Source organism: Anoplolepis gracilipes, chromosome 11, assembly GCF_047496725.1.
Source record: "Anoplolepis gracilipes chromosome 11, ASM4749672v1, whole genome shotgun sequence".
Taxonomy (NCBI): Eukaryota; Metazoa; Arthropoda; class Insecta; order Hymenoptera; family Formicidae; genus Anoplolepis; species Anoplolepis gracilipes.
In genome coordinates this window covers 5,155,352-5,173,656 of record NC_132980.1, presented here as the reverse complement: position 1 = coordinate 5,173,656, position 18,305 = coordinate 5,155,352, and the positions used below count along the sequence as shown (strand labels likewise).

General features: G+C 28.8%; 2 protein-coding genes across 2 annotated transcripts; both read right to left on the bottom strand.

The window, feature by feature from the left end:
- Positions 1-1,931: 1,931 nt before the first annotated feature.
- LOC140671044 (G-protein coupled receptor Mth2-like) lies at positions 1,932-5,995 on the bottom strand. The gene is made up of 5 exons (XM_072902065.1): positions 4,701-5,995; positions 4,391-4,469; positions 3,504-3,685; positions 3,204-3,369; positions 1,932-2,579 (listed from the first exon to the last, which is right to left on the bottom strand). The coding sequence occupies exons 1-5, from the start codon at positions 5,752-5,754 to the stop codon at positions 2,222-2,224; spliced, it is 1,839 nt and encodes a 612-aa protein (XP_072758166.1). The 5' UTR covers positions 5,755-5,995; the 3' UTR covers positions 1,932-2,221.
- Positions 5,996-9,161: 3,166 nt separating this feature from the next.
- LOC140670847 (uncharacterized) lies at positions 9,162-12,801 on the bottom strand. The gene is made up of 6 exons (XM_072901632.1): positions 12,717-12,801; positions 12,203-12,638; positions 11,930-12,072; positions 10,857-10,986; positions 10,202-10,330; positions 9,162-9,746 (listed from the first exon to the last, which is right to left on the bottom strand). The coding sequence occupies exons 2-6, from the start codon at positions 12,536-12,538 to the stop codon at positions 9,162-9,164; spliced, it is 1,323 nt and encodes a 440-aa protein (XP_072757733.1). The 5' UTR covers positions 12,539-12,638; positions 12,717-12,801.
- Positions 12,802-18,305: the final 5,504 nt, after the last annotated feature.

The window sequence follows — 18,305 nt, the reverse complement described above, 5'->3', positions numbered from 1 at the left end:
TTTAATTATTTGTCAATTCTCATTTTATAATTCAGCTTGTATCTATTTGTGTTACAACTTACCCCAGCGTTACTTTCAACCCCAAAGTCGGGGTAGAAAGTAACAACTCTCCTCGGTTATTTTGTAGGGTCATAACATTTTTTCAAAATATTTAATGACACAGTATCGCTATCAAACTAATCTTAAATCTTCAACTTATCCGTATAAATAAACATTAAATCTCTAACAAAAATATAGAATTTATTTATTTCATCAAAACTAAAAAATGTTACTTTCCACCCCGGTCTCCCCTATCTATCTTATAACGTTTCAAATGCGAAATAAGGTTTATGTGCAATTCAACATGAGTTTTTAACTATCTACGCAAAACGAGAATTTATTAACGTCTATATATTATATTCCAGTTTGAGAGTTTTCAGGATAGGGATGAAGTGTGGGAGGGATCCTCACCCCTGCCAAAGCATTTGCACATGTAAATAAATCAAAAATTTAATATAAGTAAGAGTTTTATTAAATATATATGGAACTCGAAATACTTCATGAAATCTATAATTCATGAATTTTTTTACTTATAATTTTATATTAAACAATAATTGATAGCTACAATTTAATTATGGTTACCCAATATAATGACTTTAATAATACATGTCAAGATTAATACAAAAATACGGTTCTCAAAATAATTAACTAAATTTAAAAAAAAGCTCAAGGACCAATGAATAAGATTAACACTTAAAAATTAAATGTGAAATTTAATCATTATTTAAGAACAATAGAAACGTGTACAAAAATTATAAAAAAGCGCAAATAATAAATGTTTCTGTCTCATCAGTGTCAAAAACTAAAATTCTAAACAAGCAGTCAGAGATGAAATAAATAATCGCATGTAATATGTGTCAGTGTATAATAATTATAGACGAAAAATTCAGACATAAAACGAGATAGCAATTCGCATACGCAATAACATAATTATTCTCGTAGATAGACACTCCGAAAGCAAGCAATAATTAACTACCTTATAATTTTCCCATAGAACTTTTAAAAAATCCAGAACTAAAATACTATCATTAAAGGATTTATGTAAGAATCGAGAGTACATCGATCAGCCGAGTTTTCGTGACATTTCGGTGACTGGCAGACACGCAATATAAAAACTCGACTGATCAAACATAGTTGCCTACATATTTCAAAACCAGTTTATGTTTCTCGTCACAAATTTGCTTATTTTAAGTCTCTACAATGAATTTGTACAATATTTGCAGAGATATTTTGTAGAATTTTATTATGAAGAAAACTAAAATTTTAACCTTGATCAATGTCAAAGTCTCTAATATTAAACGCATTGTATCATTAACGTTAAAAAAGTTATGTTGCTTTTGTAAAAATATTTATGATACAAAGCAGCTGACATCGCATTTCAAATTTAAAAAAAATTTGTTTTCAGATTAAAATAAAGAAAAAAGATATATGTACATTTGCATTAATTGTATGTTACATATATCGAAATAGATATATTAATTGGTTTGGAAAAAATTGAACTTAACGAGGGTAAATATAAAGGATGTTCTAAATTTATCGCAGCACCTATATTAATAACTAGTAATGAGTTAGTAATTTTTTAGAAAAAATAGATTTTCTAATCAGTTCTAGTTATTTCGATCTTGAATCGAAATAACTAGAACTGATTTACCAAAAAAACCAAATTAAAAGAATTGATTTCTTAAAAATTGATTATAAAAAATCGTATATAATAAACGTTTAAATATGTTTCTTCTTTTTTATAATATAATATATCTACTAAATTCTAAACTTTTTTAATACACATACAAAAATTATTATATCTATAAAGTATGTTTTAAGAAGAATAATGATAAAAATTTGATGATTTAAAAATAAATAGCACAAAGACTTTTTGTCATAATAATTTAGAAAGTCATGCATACCCAGATCTGTTTCACATAAAAACTCATGCGCTCTGTCAAAATTATGAACATTTTACAAATAAAACACTATGCTATGTCGAAAATTTATAATGTAGTTTTAATAATTTCAATAATAATTTTAATAATTTTAACAATCCGATTGGTCAGCTTAAAACGTCATTCAAAAACTATATTCGCGAATTATATATTGAGATTTTTGTTTCAAAATAACTTCACAAATCTGTTATTATCAGGTGATGCGGTAGATTTAGAACATCCTGTATATAAAATTGATCTTATTAGGTAAATTCTTTGTCCATCCTTTTGCTTTGTTGATATTTTTCCATAGAATTATTGTGTTTGACACCGTGATTTATATCTTTAAGAGTGTAACTGCTGCATGTAAAAATTTTGAAAGCATGTTGGTGGTTCTTACAGAAATGCTTTAATAGCAATTGCATAATTGTTTTCTTACAAACAAATATCGTGAAAATACCGATATCTTTCATGATTTCTAATATACACATACCAAATGCAACGTATGTCTTTGTTAAACTAATATCCTTAAACAGCCCAAATACCAACGTTGTTATTATAATCCACTCCATGGCTATTATGACAAACAACATTATAAACAGTTTCAGATACAGATTGGCCCTGCAAATAAATATAAGAATTTTAATTATATATTTTAAAATTATGATATAGGTAATTCTTAAAATCATGCTTATAACCATTCTACTGCTTTATGTAGATAAATAATTGAAAAAATTGTAATTACTTTACATTTTTAGATATACATAAAATAATATAATAATTTATACTAATAATTTAGTTAAATGATAAATACTAATAATTTAGTTAAATGAAAACAGTTCATAAAATAAACTTTAAGCTTAAAAAAAAGAGAGAAACGGCAGAAGAAAAAGTTGTATCTTTTTCGGGAAAAAATATTATTGTAATTTTTATGCTAAGAAGATTAGAAGATGTAAACATTCATCTTGAATTTATCTCTTTTGTTTATCATATATTTTCGAAAATAACAGATATTACTGAGAAAATATGCGCGCGCGATTGTACAGCGGTGATATGTTTGTACAAAAAAATCTCATAAATGTGAAAGCACATTGATGCATGTAGAAAAATGTCCAATCTTCTCTTGTATTGATAAATGACAAAATTATCGACAACGATTAATTTTATAATGCCAGTCACAAATAAAAACGATAGCATATATCATATTAAGATAGAAACTGTATATAGAGTTGTTTATGTACGAACCATTTTTTGTTCTCATTATAACATCGGCTCTCTGAATTATTAAGACAACGAGCTGTATCCTTTTCATATCGTGCGATCTTCAATGCTGTTTGAATGGATAAGAAAACGCTAATAACGGTACAAATAACTTTAGGCCCGTAATCGTACAACAGATAAGCCGCACCAACTGAAATAAAAAATACATTCTTAAATTATATTATATAATGCAAATACACACAAAACATATTTTTAATTTAAATATAAATTTTCAAATGTTAATCATAATTAAATGTCAGTAGAATTATGTTAATAGACACTTACTAGGAAACCAACATGTAGTGACATAAAATTTCGGTCGAATTATGTTTTTCGGCACGCCGGGAACAAATATCATGATGATGCAAATGGTAGTGAGAATGCAGGGAATTCCCCAAGCAATGATAGAGTATAGGAACTTTTTCCTGGCTTGTTGTTCCACTTTTTTTGTTGACAAACGAAAATCTCTGCAAAGAACAGTTTAGACTTTACATTTAACCAGTAATACATAAAAAATGTCGATGAAAATGTACATTAAAATATGTTTTTTATTAAGATGTTTAAAAATCTGTTTTATGTACTATGTATATTACGGGTTAGTATAGAGAACCCTTTTCCAACGACCTTGATGTTGACAAGGTCGTTATCCTAAGTAACGTATAATGTTTTAGTTGCTCGTTGTTTGTTAAGAAAATGTTAACAATTAAAAAAATTAAAGCGATAATCTGAATTTGTTCGAGCATGAAGTTTATATCAATTATTTATACATGTAAGTTGTGTATTAAGTAAACGCATGGCTGAGGATGGGATTCCCTCCCTCTGCACCTCCGGAGACAATTGAACAAATCCAACCCATTTTTCAAAGGTGAGGAAAATTTAAAGTTCAATTTCTTCAGAATGAGTTGAGTTAGCTTAATTTTTTCGGGATGAGAATACAGGGGAAAGAGTCCTTCTCCTACACGTGCATTACGCAGATTACGATGACCTTGACATATGTTGTCAAAACTTTTTTTGTTTATAACTTTTCAATAAACTATGAGCAACGGCTAAACCTTTTGAACGTCACAACATATGTCAAGGTCATCGTAATCAAAGCTGAGTCTCCTAATCTAAATCTTTACCTTTAATTTATATTATAAATAATGTATAAAAAAACATACTTGATCATTTACCTAAATGTCCACCACATATCGAAACTCATTGCACTTAACCAGAAGAAACATGATAAATCACTGAAATACGTGAATAATCCTGCAATTATGGAGAATATTTTAAATAAATAACGTTTTAGAAAGTGTACTTTAAAATAAATGATAATTAGTAAGCATTTCTGTGTATGGAAAAAAGTACTTCAATTTTCTATTATAAGAATTTATAAAAATTCCTAAAAATTTATGAAGATTAACAGAAGTATACACAAATCAGTCAAATGTATACGCAAATACATTGACTCCATTATTACATGATTTAGCTATACTGTACCGCTTGCAATAGAAATGGAATACGCCAGATTTTTTTCTCCGATTAGCACTACCAGCATTTTACTTATGTAGTAGATAAGCATCATACTGCTGTATCTACGCAACATGAAACTATGTATATTATGCAGCTCTGGCAGTATATTGTACATCAGGAATATTATGAACATAAACAACGTAGACACTATAGTGCAAATCCAGCTGAAAATGTACATTCTTCCTATAACCGGTTTAATAACTGCAATGAAATAATCCTTTTCTTTTTTCACGGCTTGTTTTAAAGTCTTGGAGCAGATAACTGCATCAACCTGATCTTGATTTGAAAAGGCTAGACAATAGGATGTTGATTCGAAGAATTGGTCAAAGTAGGGAAGAAATAAAGTGCCGTTTTCGAAAAAAATGTATTTGTTCAAACCAAAGCTATCGTCATTAAGACTGATCCGTACGATTTCGGTATCGTTTGAGCACGGATCTTGGACAATCAGTTGAAACATTTCGTCTATTTTCTTATGTTCAGTCTTCATATTCGTTTCTATCCAGGAGTTATATACATCTGAAAAAACATGTTCAGGTCCTTCAGCATTGCAATTGCGAAAATATTCATAGCGATCACTGAGAAGACAACAAAGGCGAATGCAAGTAACATTGTCGCATTTCTTGTGCGGAACGACGTAATTTTGATTGTCATTTTCATTAATGGAATATTTTTTGTTGTCGATCTTTGTAAAATTCATTCGAAGCTCCCTCCGCATTTGATTACGTTTTTCGTGATATTTCACATAACGCACGAGGGGTTCATAATGAAACAAATCATCATCTTTGCGATCGTTACCACTAGAATTAATACGGAACACATCTTGAGCATTTTCGTAATCCATGGTGAAATTTTTACGCAAACTGTATCGATTGGAAATCGTTCCGTTGTCATTTTTTTCCGTGGAATTTCCGTGAAGTTCGTTTCTCGAGTTGCTGTCAATTATAAAGTTCCGCAGAGGCTCCGTAGATGAAGCGAAGAACAAAAGCGCACAACACAAAAATTCGAAACTTTTATCGTACATCGTCAATAATTTGTGAAATTAATTTGGTTTTCTAGACAGTAATTTCTTAATATAATATATAACGGCTGCAATAATGAATTGAGAGAATGAAAATAAATATGTTGTTTGTCTGTTATGATTCAATTGCGACAACGATGCTCTTTTCCCGAGAAACAACGAAATCAATGTTCGCCAACGTATGGCGAGAAGAACTGATGAAAAACACACATGTTCGCATGATGAACAGAAAGAGACTGCCGTGGCCGACGACTGAAGAGACAGGAGCAACCTATCTATTAAGAACTCATATATACAGGATACATAAAAAAATTTATAAGTAAGTTTCTACGAATAGTAGGCAAATTGATTCAGCAATATCGTAGGTGATGGTTAAAACGTTAATATGTTAGTTACGATTTATTACATTTGTCAAATGTTTTGTATTAAATACTATGTAAAATCTTTATGGAACAGGAGTAAATATTGAAGATTTTTTATATTAAAGATATGATATATGTACGATCGAAAAATTTAATTCTAAAATTTATGTAAAATCGACCTAGAATCTATTTATTATGAAAAATAAAATGCAAATCAAGTACAAATTAAAGAAAATTGCTTCTTCCTTTATTTTATATTAATAACATGTCTACTAAGAAGTCCACAATTAAATGTCATGCAAAAGACCGGTTTACAGTTATTTACATACATTACACGTCAGGAAAACTACAAGAAATTATTTTTAGAAAATTTTCCACCATGCATATAGATTTAAATGTCGATATCCTCGACTTATAATTTTAATATACCCGTATAAAGGTACAAATAAAGTTGCAAAATATATATATGTGAAGAACAGAAGTATTAAAAAATTTGAAGTTTTTGATTGATTTTATATAAAAATATTATATATGTATATACATTATACATATATTACATTTGTATTTGCTTTCAAGTGTTTTTCAAAATTCGTACGTAAATTTATCAAATATGTCTTTTATATATTATTCATAATATAAATTAAGTTTCATATAAAATTATGATTTATATTATATATATGCAATAAAATATTCGTCTGCGATAAACGTATGCGCTCATATTATATCAATAATATATTTATAAAGGTAAATTATACTAATATATGAAAGGTACGTAGAGTCAAACGAAGAGAAGCAAGCTAGCAAATAAAGAGCGCAAATGAAAACAACGTCTTGTAATAAAACAAGTTTTCTGGAAGATATTTAAATTATTACTCCTTTCACCCTCTCTGTCATAAAAAAAGGCACGACGTTCAGACTTATTGATAGGAGTTTCTTACTATCGCATCCAAGATTTCACTAAAAGAATTTTAAGCTCGTCATTAATATCTTGGACGATAATGGTTATCCATTGTCGTTGAGTTTTAACACACCTTGTGAACGGCTTAAGATTTTATTTGTTAGACAAAAAACGATTTGAGGGATTGGGACGTAATCCCGGCAATAATTCAACTCTTATATTTATTCGAATGCATTTTTATTTAGTTTGTTATTTGAATAAAATTTTATTTGTTATTTGTATTATTTATTATTTATATTACTCATTATTTGCATTATTCGTTATTGCGTTATTCGTTATTGCTTCATTCGTTATTTGAATTATATTATTTTACTTTCCGTTTGTGTTATCTATTATATATTATGTAGTTTTTATAGAATAGTAATTAATAAAATTATAATATTAACAACATTATTGTTATTATAATATAGCAATATTATTTAAATTTCCTAAATGTAAAAATAATTGAGAGAGAGAGAGAGAGAGAGAAAGAACAGCAAGCATTATGTGTACTTTGATTTTCTTTCATTTTTTTCATTGATAAATTTATTTTAATAAATTTATTTCAGTTTTTATTTCTTTTGTTAGTTTTGTAGTAACTTTTTTGTAATATTTTTTTAAAATGAAACGTTCTTAATAAAAAATATGTAAACAGCTTTATTTATATTATCATAGTTATATAAATAATTGTTATTTTCATATTAAATGATTATTATTATATGTATTTAATTTAATGCAATATAATTATTTAATTGTTTGTATTATTCATATGAATAAAAAATAATACGAACATATTGGTTAAATAATTATTTAGATAAAAATTTATTTAAATACTTATTTAATTGAATACATTTTTATTTGAATAAAAATGTATTCGTCATTTATAAATAAATTATGTTTTGCTTCTATTATTCGTTATTTATTATTCGAATAAAAGTTTGCCCACTTCTGCATGGCGTGAGACGGTTGCATGCATTGCTCATAGTTTGTAATGAGTCTCCTTCTAGTTTTTTCTTCTCTTTTCTTTTTCCTTGTCCTCGCCATTATAACATTGACCTCGAGAGTGTATTTGAGCATGCACCATTACTTTCAATTATATAGTGTGAAACCATTGGGAGACTCAGCCTTATAAGTTGATGTAATTACGAACGCATGGGCGCCTTTATAGTACTCTAGAAAAACTCTTTTTATCACTGAAAATGATCCAAAAATAGATCGAAATGTCTGAAGATAAAGTTTGCTTTTGTCTTACTACAAAACGTTGTTTTTATTTGCGCTCCTTCATCTGGTGCTTGGCTCTACAGGTCTTTCATTTTTTCCCATAATTTTAATTTGTGAGCTTTTTAGTCTTTATTGTTTATACTAATATAATATTTCTAAATATCGAAATGTCGATGCTATTATAGTTTCTGAATAATTTAGTACATTACATTGTATTAAAGAAAAGATATTTTTGCTCCATTTTAAAGAAAATCGCAAAAAAAGAAACAAAATAAATTTTCGTTTTTTTACTTTTTTATTTACATTTTATTCATGTTATCATCTATTTAATGCAGATATTGTTCAAAATGCTGCCCTCTTGCAACAATGCAAGCCTTACATCTAGCATTAACTGCAACGAGTAAATCTGTAAAGGATTTTTTATCTTAGTTTTTCGGTCCTCTACACGCTCCCGAAGTTTTATGGGTAAATTTGTATATTAGGGGACCCCTCGCCGATGACCTCGATCTTGACAACATGTGTCAAGGTCATGGTCATCGTCGAGGGGTCCCCTATAATATATATATTTACCAAAATATTAATTATATAAAAATATTATAGTGCATAGACGTATTTTAATATTAAAATTTTTTTCTATAATATTAATTATTATAGAGATTATTAGAGATTTTAAAATTCAAAAAGATATTAAGATTATATTACGAATAATAAAATATCTTTAGAATATAGAATTATGGCGAAACCATAAAACGGTAAATTTTAAAATCTCTAATAATCTCTATAATAACTAATGTTATAGTAAAAAATTTTAATATTAAAATACATCTATGCACTATAGTATTTTTATATCATTAATATTTTTATTACAACTTGTACATTTTATGATAATATTAATTAGTATTGGAAAGTATGTTGAGAATTGCAAGACCATCTTCTGGATAATCTTCTGCCAGACTTTCATTTGGTACGTAATGAGTGCCTTTAAATCTAGAAAAATATCGTCCTATCTCTACATTATCAATCTGCTGTGGTGGACATATCGATATGTCATCTAACATAAAAAAAATATGTTTTATATTGTACGAATCAAAAATAATAGAATATATATAATACATAAGAATGCTACTAATATTCGTACCCTGTTGCACGTAACATATTTTATTTCCATTGATGAGAATTATGTAATGGACTTGATTAAAGTGTCTACATTTATACATTCGTAAACAAGTGGACTCACAGAGCGACATTAGAAAGTTTTTATAGCATTCGAAGAAATGTGGAGCTATAGAACTCAATGATTCTTCCACAAATTCACCTTTACACTTAAAATGCCAACCTATTATCACGCCAATATGAGTTTTTACAACCCTTCCACGCCAGGGCCTTATATCATCATGTTTTACGATCATACCAATCGCAAATTTGATTTTTTTACTTCTTATTTTTGGTATCCTTCTTACCATGTCGGCTCTAACCTGCGTACATATGCGTGTGTATATGCGTGCGTATGCGTGTATGGGTGCATGTATGTGGAAAATGTAATAGCAGAATATAATTAATATATTTTGTTGAGGTGTTTCTAAACTAATTAATGTAATGACTCAAGTTATATACTCCGCCAATAAAGGAGCAGTATACTAGAAAAATTTAAAAAAAGTTATGAAATTTCAAATGCTTATAACACAGTTAATAATTATTGTAACAAGGTAATTAAAATCAAGGTAAACATCTGTATTTTAAAAAAACTTTTAATACCGATTGCATGAGATAATTATTAACTATGTTATAAACATTTGAAGTTTTATAAATTTTTCTTATTTTTCTAGTGAATCGCTTTTTTTAGCAAAGTGTAGATAATTATAATTTGCATAATTATTTTACATATTATTATATTATTACGGTTTACATTATGTGATGTGCGATAAATTACCTTTATTGGTGCTAAAATATCAACATCTTCATTATTTATTATTTTTCTTATAATTTCTAATTCCCATAAGTAATTTTCGAAAACAAGCATTTGTTCACTAATATAACTTTTTATCGTCCAGTTTATTATCTAGAAAAACATATGTTTATTACTTATTGTTTATAAAATGTATTGACTCACTTGGTGAAAATAATTTTACAACAATTCACGTATTCTTATAAAAAATTTTTATCAACAAATTATAAATTGTAAAAATTAGGAATTCATGGTTGAATGAAATTGTAATAAGTTTCAAAAAATATTTACAAAATTTTTACACGTTTCTACAACTTTTCACGAACATTTTTATGAGTATTATAATAAGTAAAAGTAAATTCGTAAAAATTCTAATATTTATAATTTTCTACATTAATTTATAAGAAATTACAAACATAGTTCAAATCGCGACATAAAAATAATTTAAACATTATAGTTACATAAAAAAAATTAAAAATTGTAGTTTCTTCATAATTTTTGCATGACAAATTCTAAAATTATTTCCTTTAGTCATGGACTTAAAATATCATTTAGATTAACATTTATAATTAATTGTTATTTTTGTTAATTAAAGTTTAAGGCTATATATAAAAATTACAATATGTAAAAAATTACCAACCTTTTCATAACTAAATAGAGTCCTAAATAGACAATTATGTAAAGAGTTATACCTCCCTTCGATAAATTTATAAAAATCAAAATCATTGACTATCACAAAACACTCTGCGTTATTTAAATTTTCTGTATTACTGAAAATAATAAAAAATTATACGTATGTATATGTAAGATTAAAAATGCATTACATTTACTGTATTCCTCAGAGCATTGTTGTTAGAAGATAAGTTTTATGTGCGCGCTTGCTGTTGCGACGTTCTAGGCGATAGCGGCTAGATCATATGGTGCGAGTATCTAGCATTGTTTATAACAGATAAAATATTGAGAAAGTACGATGAATCACACACACACAGGACAGTCTGTATCCAGCCGTCATTCTGTGCCTACACCATTATACTATATCCTCAATAAATCCTTCTCTTAGTTAATAACATCTTTCTCTCCATTATATCTCACATATATATACGTACATACATATATAAAATGTCCGATTATTTCAGTTTTAATCAATTTTTATAAATAATTCAAACTGTGTATTGATATTATTTATAAAAATTTATTTATTATTGATATTAAATATTTGTGTAATAATTAATAATTCGAACAGTTTTTTTATATAGTAAATTTTTACATGTCCTGTTAACCGCGTCATGTAATTTACGTAATTTTTAATACTCTTCATATTTTATCTAAATTCAGAACATCTGACGTAATTCTTGCAATTGTTTTTCCTGAAAGAACTTTCTAAACCTAAATTCATCGTTGAGAAAAATTAATTGCGTCTTATAGTTGGCGGCCATAAATTTTCTTTTCAATGGGGATGTCAAAAATGTTGTAAAAATAAATTTATGTCTTCTTAGAAATAGAATCATAGAAACAATTGCGAGAATTACGCAAGATGTTCTGGATCAAATGTATAAATTGAAATTTCCGTTATGACATATGTCATTAGTGGAAAACATATCAAAATTTACTAAATAGATAATAAAACTCTTTGAGTTTGTTGATTATTAGTAAAACAATTTGTACCAATATTTTGGAAAGATTAAAAAATTTTTTACTTAAAGTTATACTTACTATTTTGGTTTCCATACAATTATATTACCTATCTTATTTGTTATTTCAGCTGAATCTACTAGTAGAACGCATCGTATGCCAAGCCTTCTGGCTACACTGTGATATATAAAAAGTAGTAGATTCTCTCCAAAATTTGTTAAAAGCTGTATCAATATATAAATTATGTTAATAAAGTTTTATTGAACTTATTTTTTTGTAAGATATAAAACACAGTTATGTTCTCACAGCGCAACAAACTATAACCATAATTTAACATAATTTAAAATAACTTACCCAAAATATTTTCGATTCATTTAGATATTCTGTTCTCAATAGTTGCTTTAATTTGTCATGATTCAATTCAGAAAAAAATTTCTGAAGAATATTTATAATTTGCCTTGCTTCTGTCTCATCCCAGAAATTGTCGTTGATATTATTGTTTTTCCAATCAGATAATTGATCAGAAGATGTCGAGAATATTGAATGCGCAGGATATTTCGCTTTAAGGAGAAATAATACTTCTTTTGTAATACTATCTAAACACGTTTTTATAAGGAAAGATATTTGTGGTGTAACATATTGTACTGTAAGAGTAAGTAGCCGTTCTAAAACCTGCTGTTTTTCTGGCATATTTATAAATTTGTTTCGCTTATGTCTTAATCGATATTGTTTTAGACATCGAATAATTATGCCAAAGTTAAATGCACTTGTTAAATTGCAACCGGGTTCTCTAAAATATATTTACACATTCAGAATGTACAATTGCATTAATATTCATAATACTAATATTTAATTTATTGATTTTTACCGTAACGATTGTGTAGAAACGATTCTATTTAACTTATCTACAACAAAATAGTAAATCAGAGATTTCGGATTTTCGGCTATGGAACGCAGAAGACATTCCAATTCTTCTTTCTCATCAAGCCATAAGCCATTTTCTACCATTAAAGACACATATTGCTGTATTTTTTTGCTATATTTTAAACCTGCTTTAATTTGTTGTTTAAAATCTAAATTGTCAAAAAGTTTCTTCTGTTTCTCTGTATTATACTTATATTTCACAGACGGACACCTAACATTTAAACAAAAAAATTTCAAATATTATTCAATATCACATTATCAGCAATAAACGATAAACAATATACTTTCTATAAACCACAAATATGAATTTTTTAATTATATTAATATTTGTGACAAATTAAAAACATTATAAATATAACATTATTTTTTTATTAAATAAAGATAAAGATTAACCAAATTGTAAATAATCACAATAGTAATAGATAGTAACACACACATATTAAAAAATGTATTGCTAAAGTAAAATATTACTTATACAATGTATTATTAAAATATTATTAATGTAAATTAAGCTTTTAAAATTATTTATACAACTTAATTAAAATTAATATTAAACTTGAATCAAAATCAGTATTTATTTTATTTAAAATTAACTTAACGTCTCAAAATGTTTAATAAATTACACTTAATTATTATTGACATAAAGTAGACGTCATGAATCTTATTTGTTGAAAATATTAACATAATATATTTGTTATGTAAAATTAAAAGAGTAATAAAAATTTATTTCTTTTTATACCTAACCTTATTGATACATTTTTCTCTACCAACTTATTTTCAATTTTTAATAAGTTAATGTTACTATATAATGCTTAAATAAACAGAATAAATATAATTTTAAGAAATATGTTTGAAAAAGGTACAATAACTGGTGTGTGACGCTGGCATCTTCGTGGAAATTTTTTAATTGTTGAGAGTTCTGGCTTTATTTTTAATAATTTTAAGCTTATGGCACACGATGCTTTTTCGTGCTGGATCGCATTCCAAGCATCGATAATTTGACAATTTTTTTAACCGAAATTATTATTGGTCAATTATAATGCAAATCAGAAATCATGTGCAGCAAGCTTTACAGTTTTTTATAGATTAAACTAAAATAGTACTGACCATTAAATAAAAAAAAGCTTAAAACCAACCAAGTTATTGCGCCTCACTTTGTTCTCTGACGATTTTTTAAATTTTTCTTATTAAATTTTAAAAGTTTAAGAGTTCTACAATAGTTTTACAAAAAGTTCTGTGTAATAAATTAATAAAATATTTATTTAAAAAATTAGATCGCCCGAGACGCCGGACGTATAAATATCGAGATGAGAATCATATTTTGATAATAATCTATTGATAATAATTTTTATGTATAGGATTCTTTTGTATAATTAATCGCAAATAATACAAAATTTTATTTTAAAATTTATAAAATTATCAAAATATGATCAACTCACTTCTGTACTTATGTTGTCTCGAGCGATCTAATTTATTTAATAAATATTCTAAAAATTTTCACGCATTAAAACTCTCTTTGTAAATTAAAAACGATCTATTGAATAAAACATCAACTAAATGTAAAATTAATATTAATATAAAATATATTAATATTATATATAATTTTATATATATTTTATAAATATAATATTATATATAATAAAATAAAAAATATTATTATAAAAAATTTTAAATAAAAAGACATACCCCTGATAAAATTTCTTTTCCCAAAACTTCTTTGTCAGTATCTTCTGGAATCTTTTACATGTGGAACTAAAACTTAAAGCATCCTCAATGCTAACGTTTTCATCTTCTAGAATGAGTTTAATCACTTCGTCGGGCAAGCGTGTTATCGCCATTGAAAAAAAATTTAACAAAACACAACGTAGTTTATTTATTGATTTTTATCTAATTTTATATCACTAATTTCGTTATATAACTTATACGTGAGCTCAAATAGTTTATTGTAGCTTACAGAGTGTACTAACACTGTTGCAACGGTTCTGCAGTAACTTTCATAGCCCTTCCACAATATCAAGTAACAGGCAATAGGAACAGGGAATAATACAAACAAGAAAGAGAAAGATAATCTTTTTCTTTTTTTCTTGCCTCTGTTATCCTTGTTCCTATTGTCTGTATCTAGCATTGTGCATAAGTCTGTATCTTCTTTTACAATTGTTCCAGACTGGATGTATTTCCTTTTTAGTCAGAAATGCTTCTAAGGATTTGACTAACCAATTAGAAGAAAGAATAAAAATTCCTTTATTGTGATTGGTCATATATATATGTGGGATAATATTTTCTTGCTATCTATTAAATAGTTAAACTATCCCGAAAGAAAAGGGACACTAATCAAACGGAAAATTAAATCACCTCAAAAAGAAACCTCGCGATAAAACTGCACACACACTAATGTCTTAATGTCTTCTCCTGATGTGTCATAATATTTTTTTTTTTTTGCTATTCAATTGTCGCGGACTTATGTCGCGCTCTCATGTATGCATACGCGCGTCGCGCATTTCGCTGCCAATCATGCATCAATCATACGTACACACCAATCACGCGTACATAAAACAAATGCATCTTCTCTTTCTCTCACACACACACACACTCTCTCTCACACTCGGCCATTCTGACCGGACACTCGCCCCGAATGTCCGCTGCCTTTATCTTCTTCTTCACTCTGGTATAGGTCTTCGCCGTCATCGCTTGTCCAAGGCTTCATGGAATCAGCGGCAGATGAGGTCTGCTTGGGTCCTTTGCCTTCTCCTATCCGGCGCACCACGTAGCGATCATTGCGCAGGACTTTGATAATCTCATATGGTCCATAAGTCTGTACCTTCTTTTACAATTGTTTCAGACTGGATGTATTTCCTTTTTAGTCAGAAATGCTTCTAAGGATTTGACTAACCAATTAGAAGAAAGAATAAAGATTCCTTTATTGTGATTGGTCATATATGTGAGAGAGAGTGTGTGTGTGTGAGAGAAAGAGAAGATGCATTTGTTTTATGTACGCGTGATTGGTGTGTACGTATGATTGATGCATGATTGGCAGCGAAATGCGCGACGCGCGTATGCATACATGAGAGCGCGACATAAGTCCGCGACAATTGAATAGCAAAAAAAAAAATATTATGACACATCAGGAGAAGACATTAAGACATTAGTGTGTGTGCAGTTTTATCGCGAGGTTTCTTTTTGAGGTGATTTAATTTTCCGTTTGATTAGTGTCCCTTTTCTTTCGGGATAGTTTAACTATTCAATAGATAGCAAGAAAATATTATCCCACATTTGGGGGCTCGTCCGGGATCGCGAGTCAAACGGGCCTCGTGCATTGTGACGAAAGACGACGAAGACATTGTGCTTTTCGACAAAAACGACGGTGTTGGGCAACGCTTAGACGGGGCATTGTGCAATATATAAAACGAGAAGTACGTTAACCATCGACGTGAAAATAACGACAGTAGTGTTATAGTGGGGATTCTAAGCCATGGGGCGCTGAGGGGAGTGCGGGGACGGTGGTATCTGAGAGGCGCGAGGGGTCTGTTAGGGAAAGGGGGGGGGAAGGGTCCTACACACGTTCGAAAGTAGATGTTTATCTTTGCAGTTGATTTTATAGCCGGGGGGGGGGGGAGGGTATTTTAGAAGTCATAAAACTGTTTTTTTTTTCTAGTTTTATGATCATTTTATGACCATTAGAATATTATGAAAAAAGAGATTTTAAGCGCCGACGTTCGGCAGCTTTGTACCCTTGCGGAAAATCTCCCATAAAACTGGAGCAAAATATCTTCCATAATTTTTAGGGAAAGAACTGCAACTGCAAGATGTTTATCTTTGTAGTTTATTTATAGTCGGGGGACATTTTAGAAACCATAAAAGTGTTTTTTTTCTTTTTTTTTTCTAATTTTTTATAATCATTTTATGACCATTAGAATATTATGGAAAAAAGAGATTTTAAGCGCCGACGTTTGGCAGCTTTGTACCCTTGCGGAAAATCTCCCATAAAACTGGAGCAAAATATCTTCCATAATTTTTAGGGAAAGAACTGCAACTGCAAGATGTTTATCTTTGTAGTTTATTTATAGTCGGGGGACATTTTAGAAACCATAAAAGTGTTTTTTTTCTAATTTTTTATAATCATTTTATGACCATTAGAATATTATGGAAAAAGAGATTTTAAGCGCCGACGTTCGGCAGCTTTGTACCCTTGCGGAAAATCTCCCATAAAACTGGAGCAAAATATCTTCCATAATTTTTAAGGAAAGAATGCAACGCACCAGCGCCAACATTCGGCTGCTCGAATTTGAGAATCTGTCTCCGCGTTAAAACGTATTCAACAGTCGTCGAGTGTCTTTCGATTTAGTGCTAAAATGAATATAGAAGATGTGATTGTCATCGAAGACAATGAAGACAATGAAGATGTGGTTATCATCGACGACAGCGATGAAGAAGTGGAAATAGTGAATGACTCTGATTATGAGAGTGATCCGGAAGACTATTTAAATGAACAAGTAGTGCCGTTAGTGCGTGAAGATTTACGAATTATAACTGAACGGCAGAAAATGTGTAACATCATATTTTATTACGAAGTAAAAAAGTATGACAACGACGAGGAAAATAGTGAAAAATTTTGTTCGGGATGTTTCATCGAAGTTCAAGATTCATATACACAAGGTAAAATTGTGTATAAACATGAAACAGGACAATATATTTATCACGGTTGGAACTCGTGTAATAATTGTGGACACTCACTGTGCCAAGTAATAGCATGTAGTGTGTGCCGTTTTTGTGCGCAGCAATAAACTTTTGTAGACATTTGCTAGGATTAAGTGCTGTGAAAAATGGTGACCAAAAAACTATTGAATGCGGTGGTGGAGTTTCAACGAAATCGCGAACTTGACATAAAAAATTCCTCAACAGTGATCTTTAAACTACAAAGTTATATATGGACGAATGAAAACAACAGACTAAGGGAAAAGCCTTGCGAGAATTGCTGTTTACCAGGCGGAAATCGGCAAGCATGTCCTGAGCAGTTACAAGAAATCCATCGGGAAATCCGTCAACATATCGATAACATGTTGTATCTACAAAATGTTATCGACAATGATCCAGATTTTGATACTGATTCTGATCAGTAATTGTAAGTAATCCTTGATGTGTAAGTATTCTTTTTCAAATTATGAAAATATTAATAAATTTTTTTTTTTTCTGTTATGCAGGAGCCCTACCTGGACGCCACCACGACCGCCCGGTCATCCCCTCCAGCGCCTCGCAGCAGCAGTCGCCGTCGTGCCGTACCGCTCGACCATCGGCGTGCAATCTCTTATATATTTTTTTTTTTTTTTTTTATCTTTTTCTTTTTATTTTTATTTTTAAATTCACACACACACACACACACACACAGATTTTTGTAAATAAACACACACACTTTTTAAATAAAAAAAATTATGTTAAAACACATATAATTGCTTGCTTGCGCTTCCTTCATCTATCCCATCCTTCTTCCTTCATATACTAAATATAATTAGATATAATAACTTAATATTTTAATATA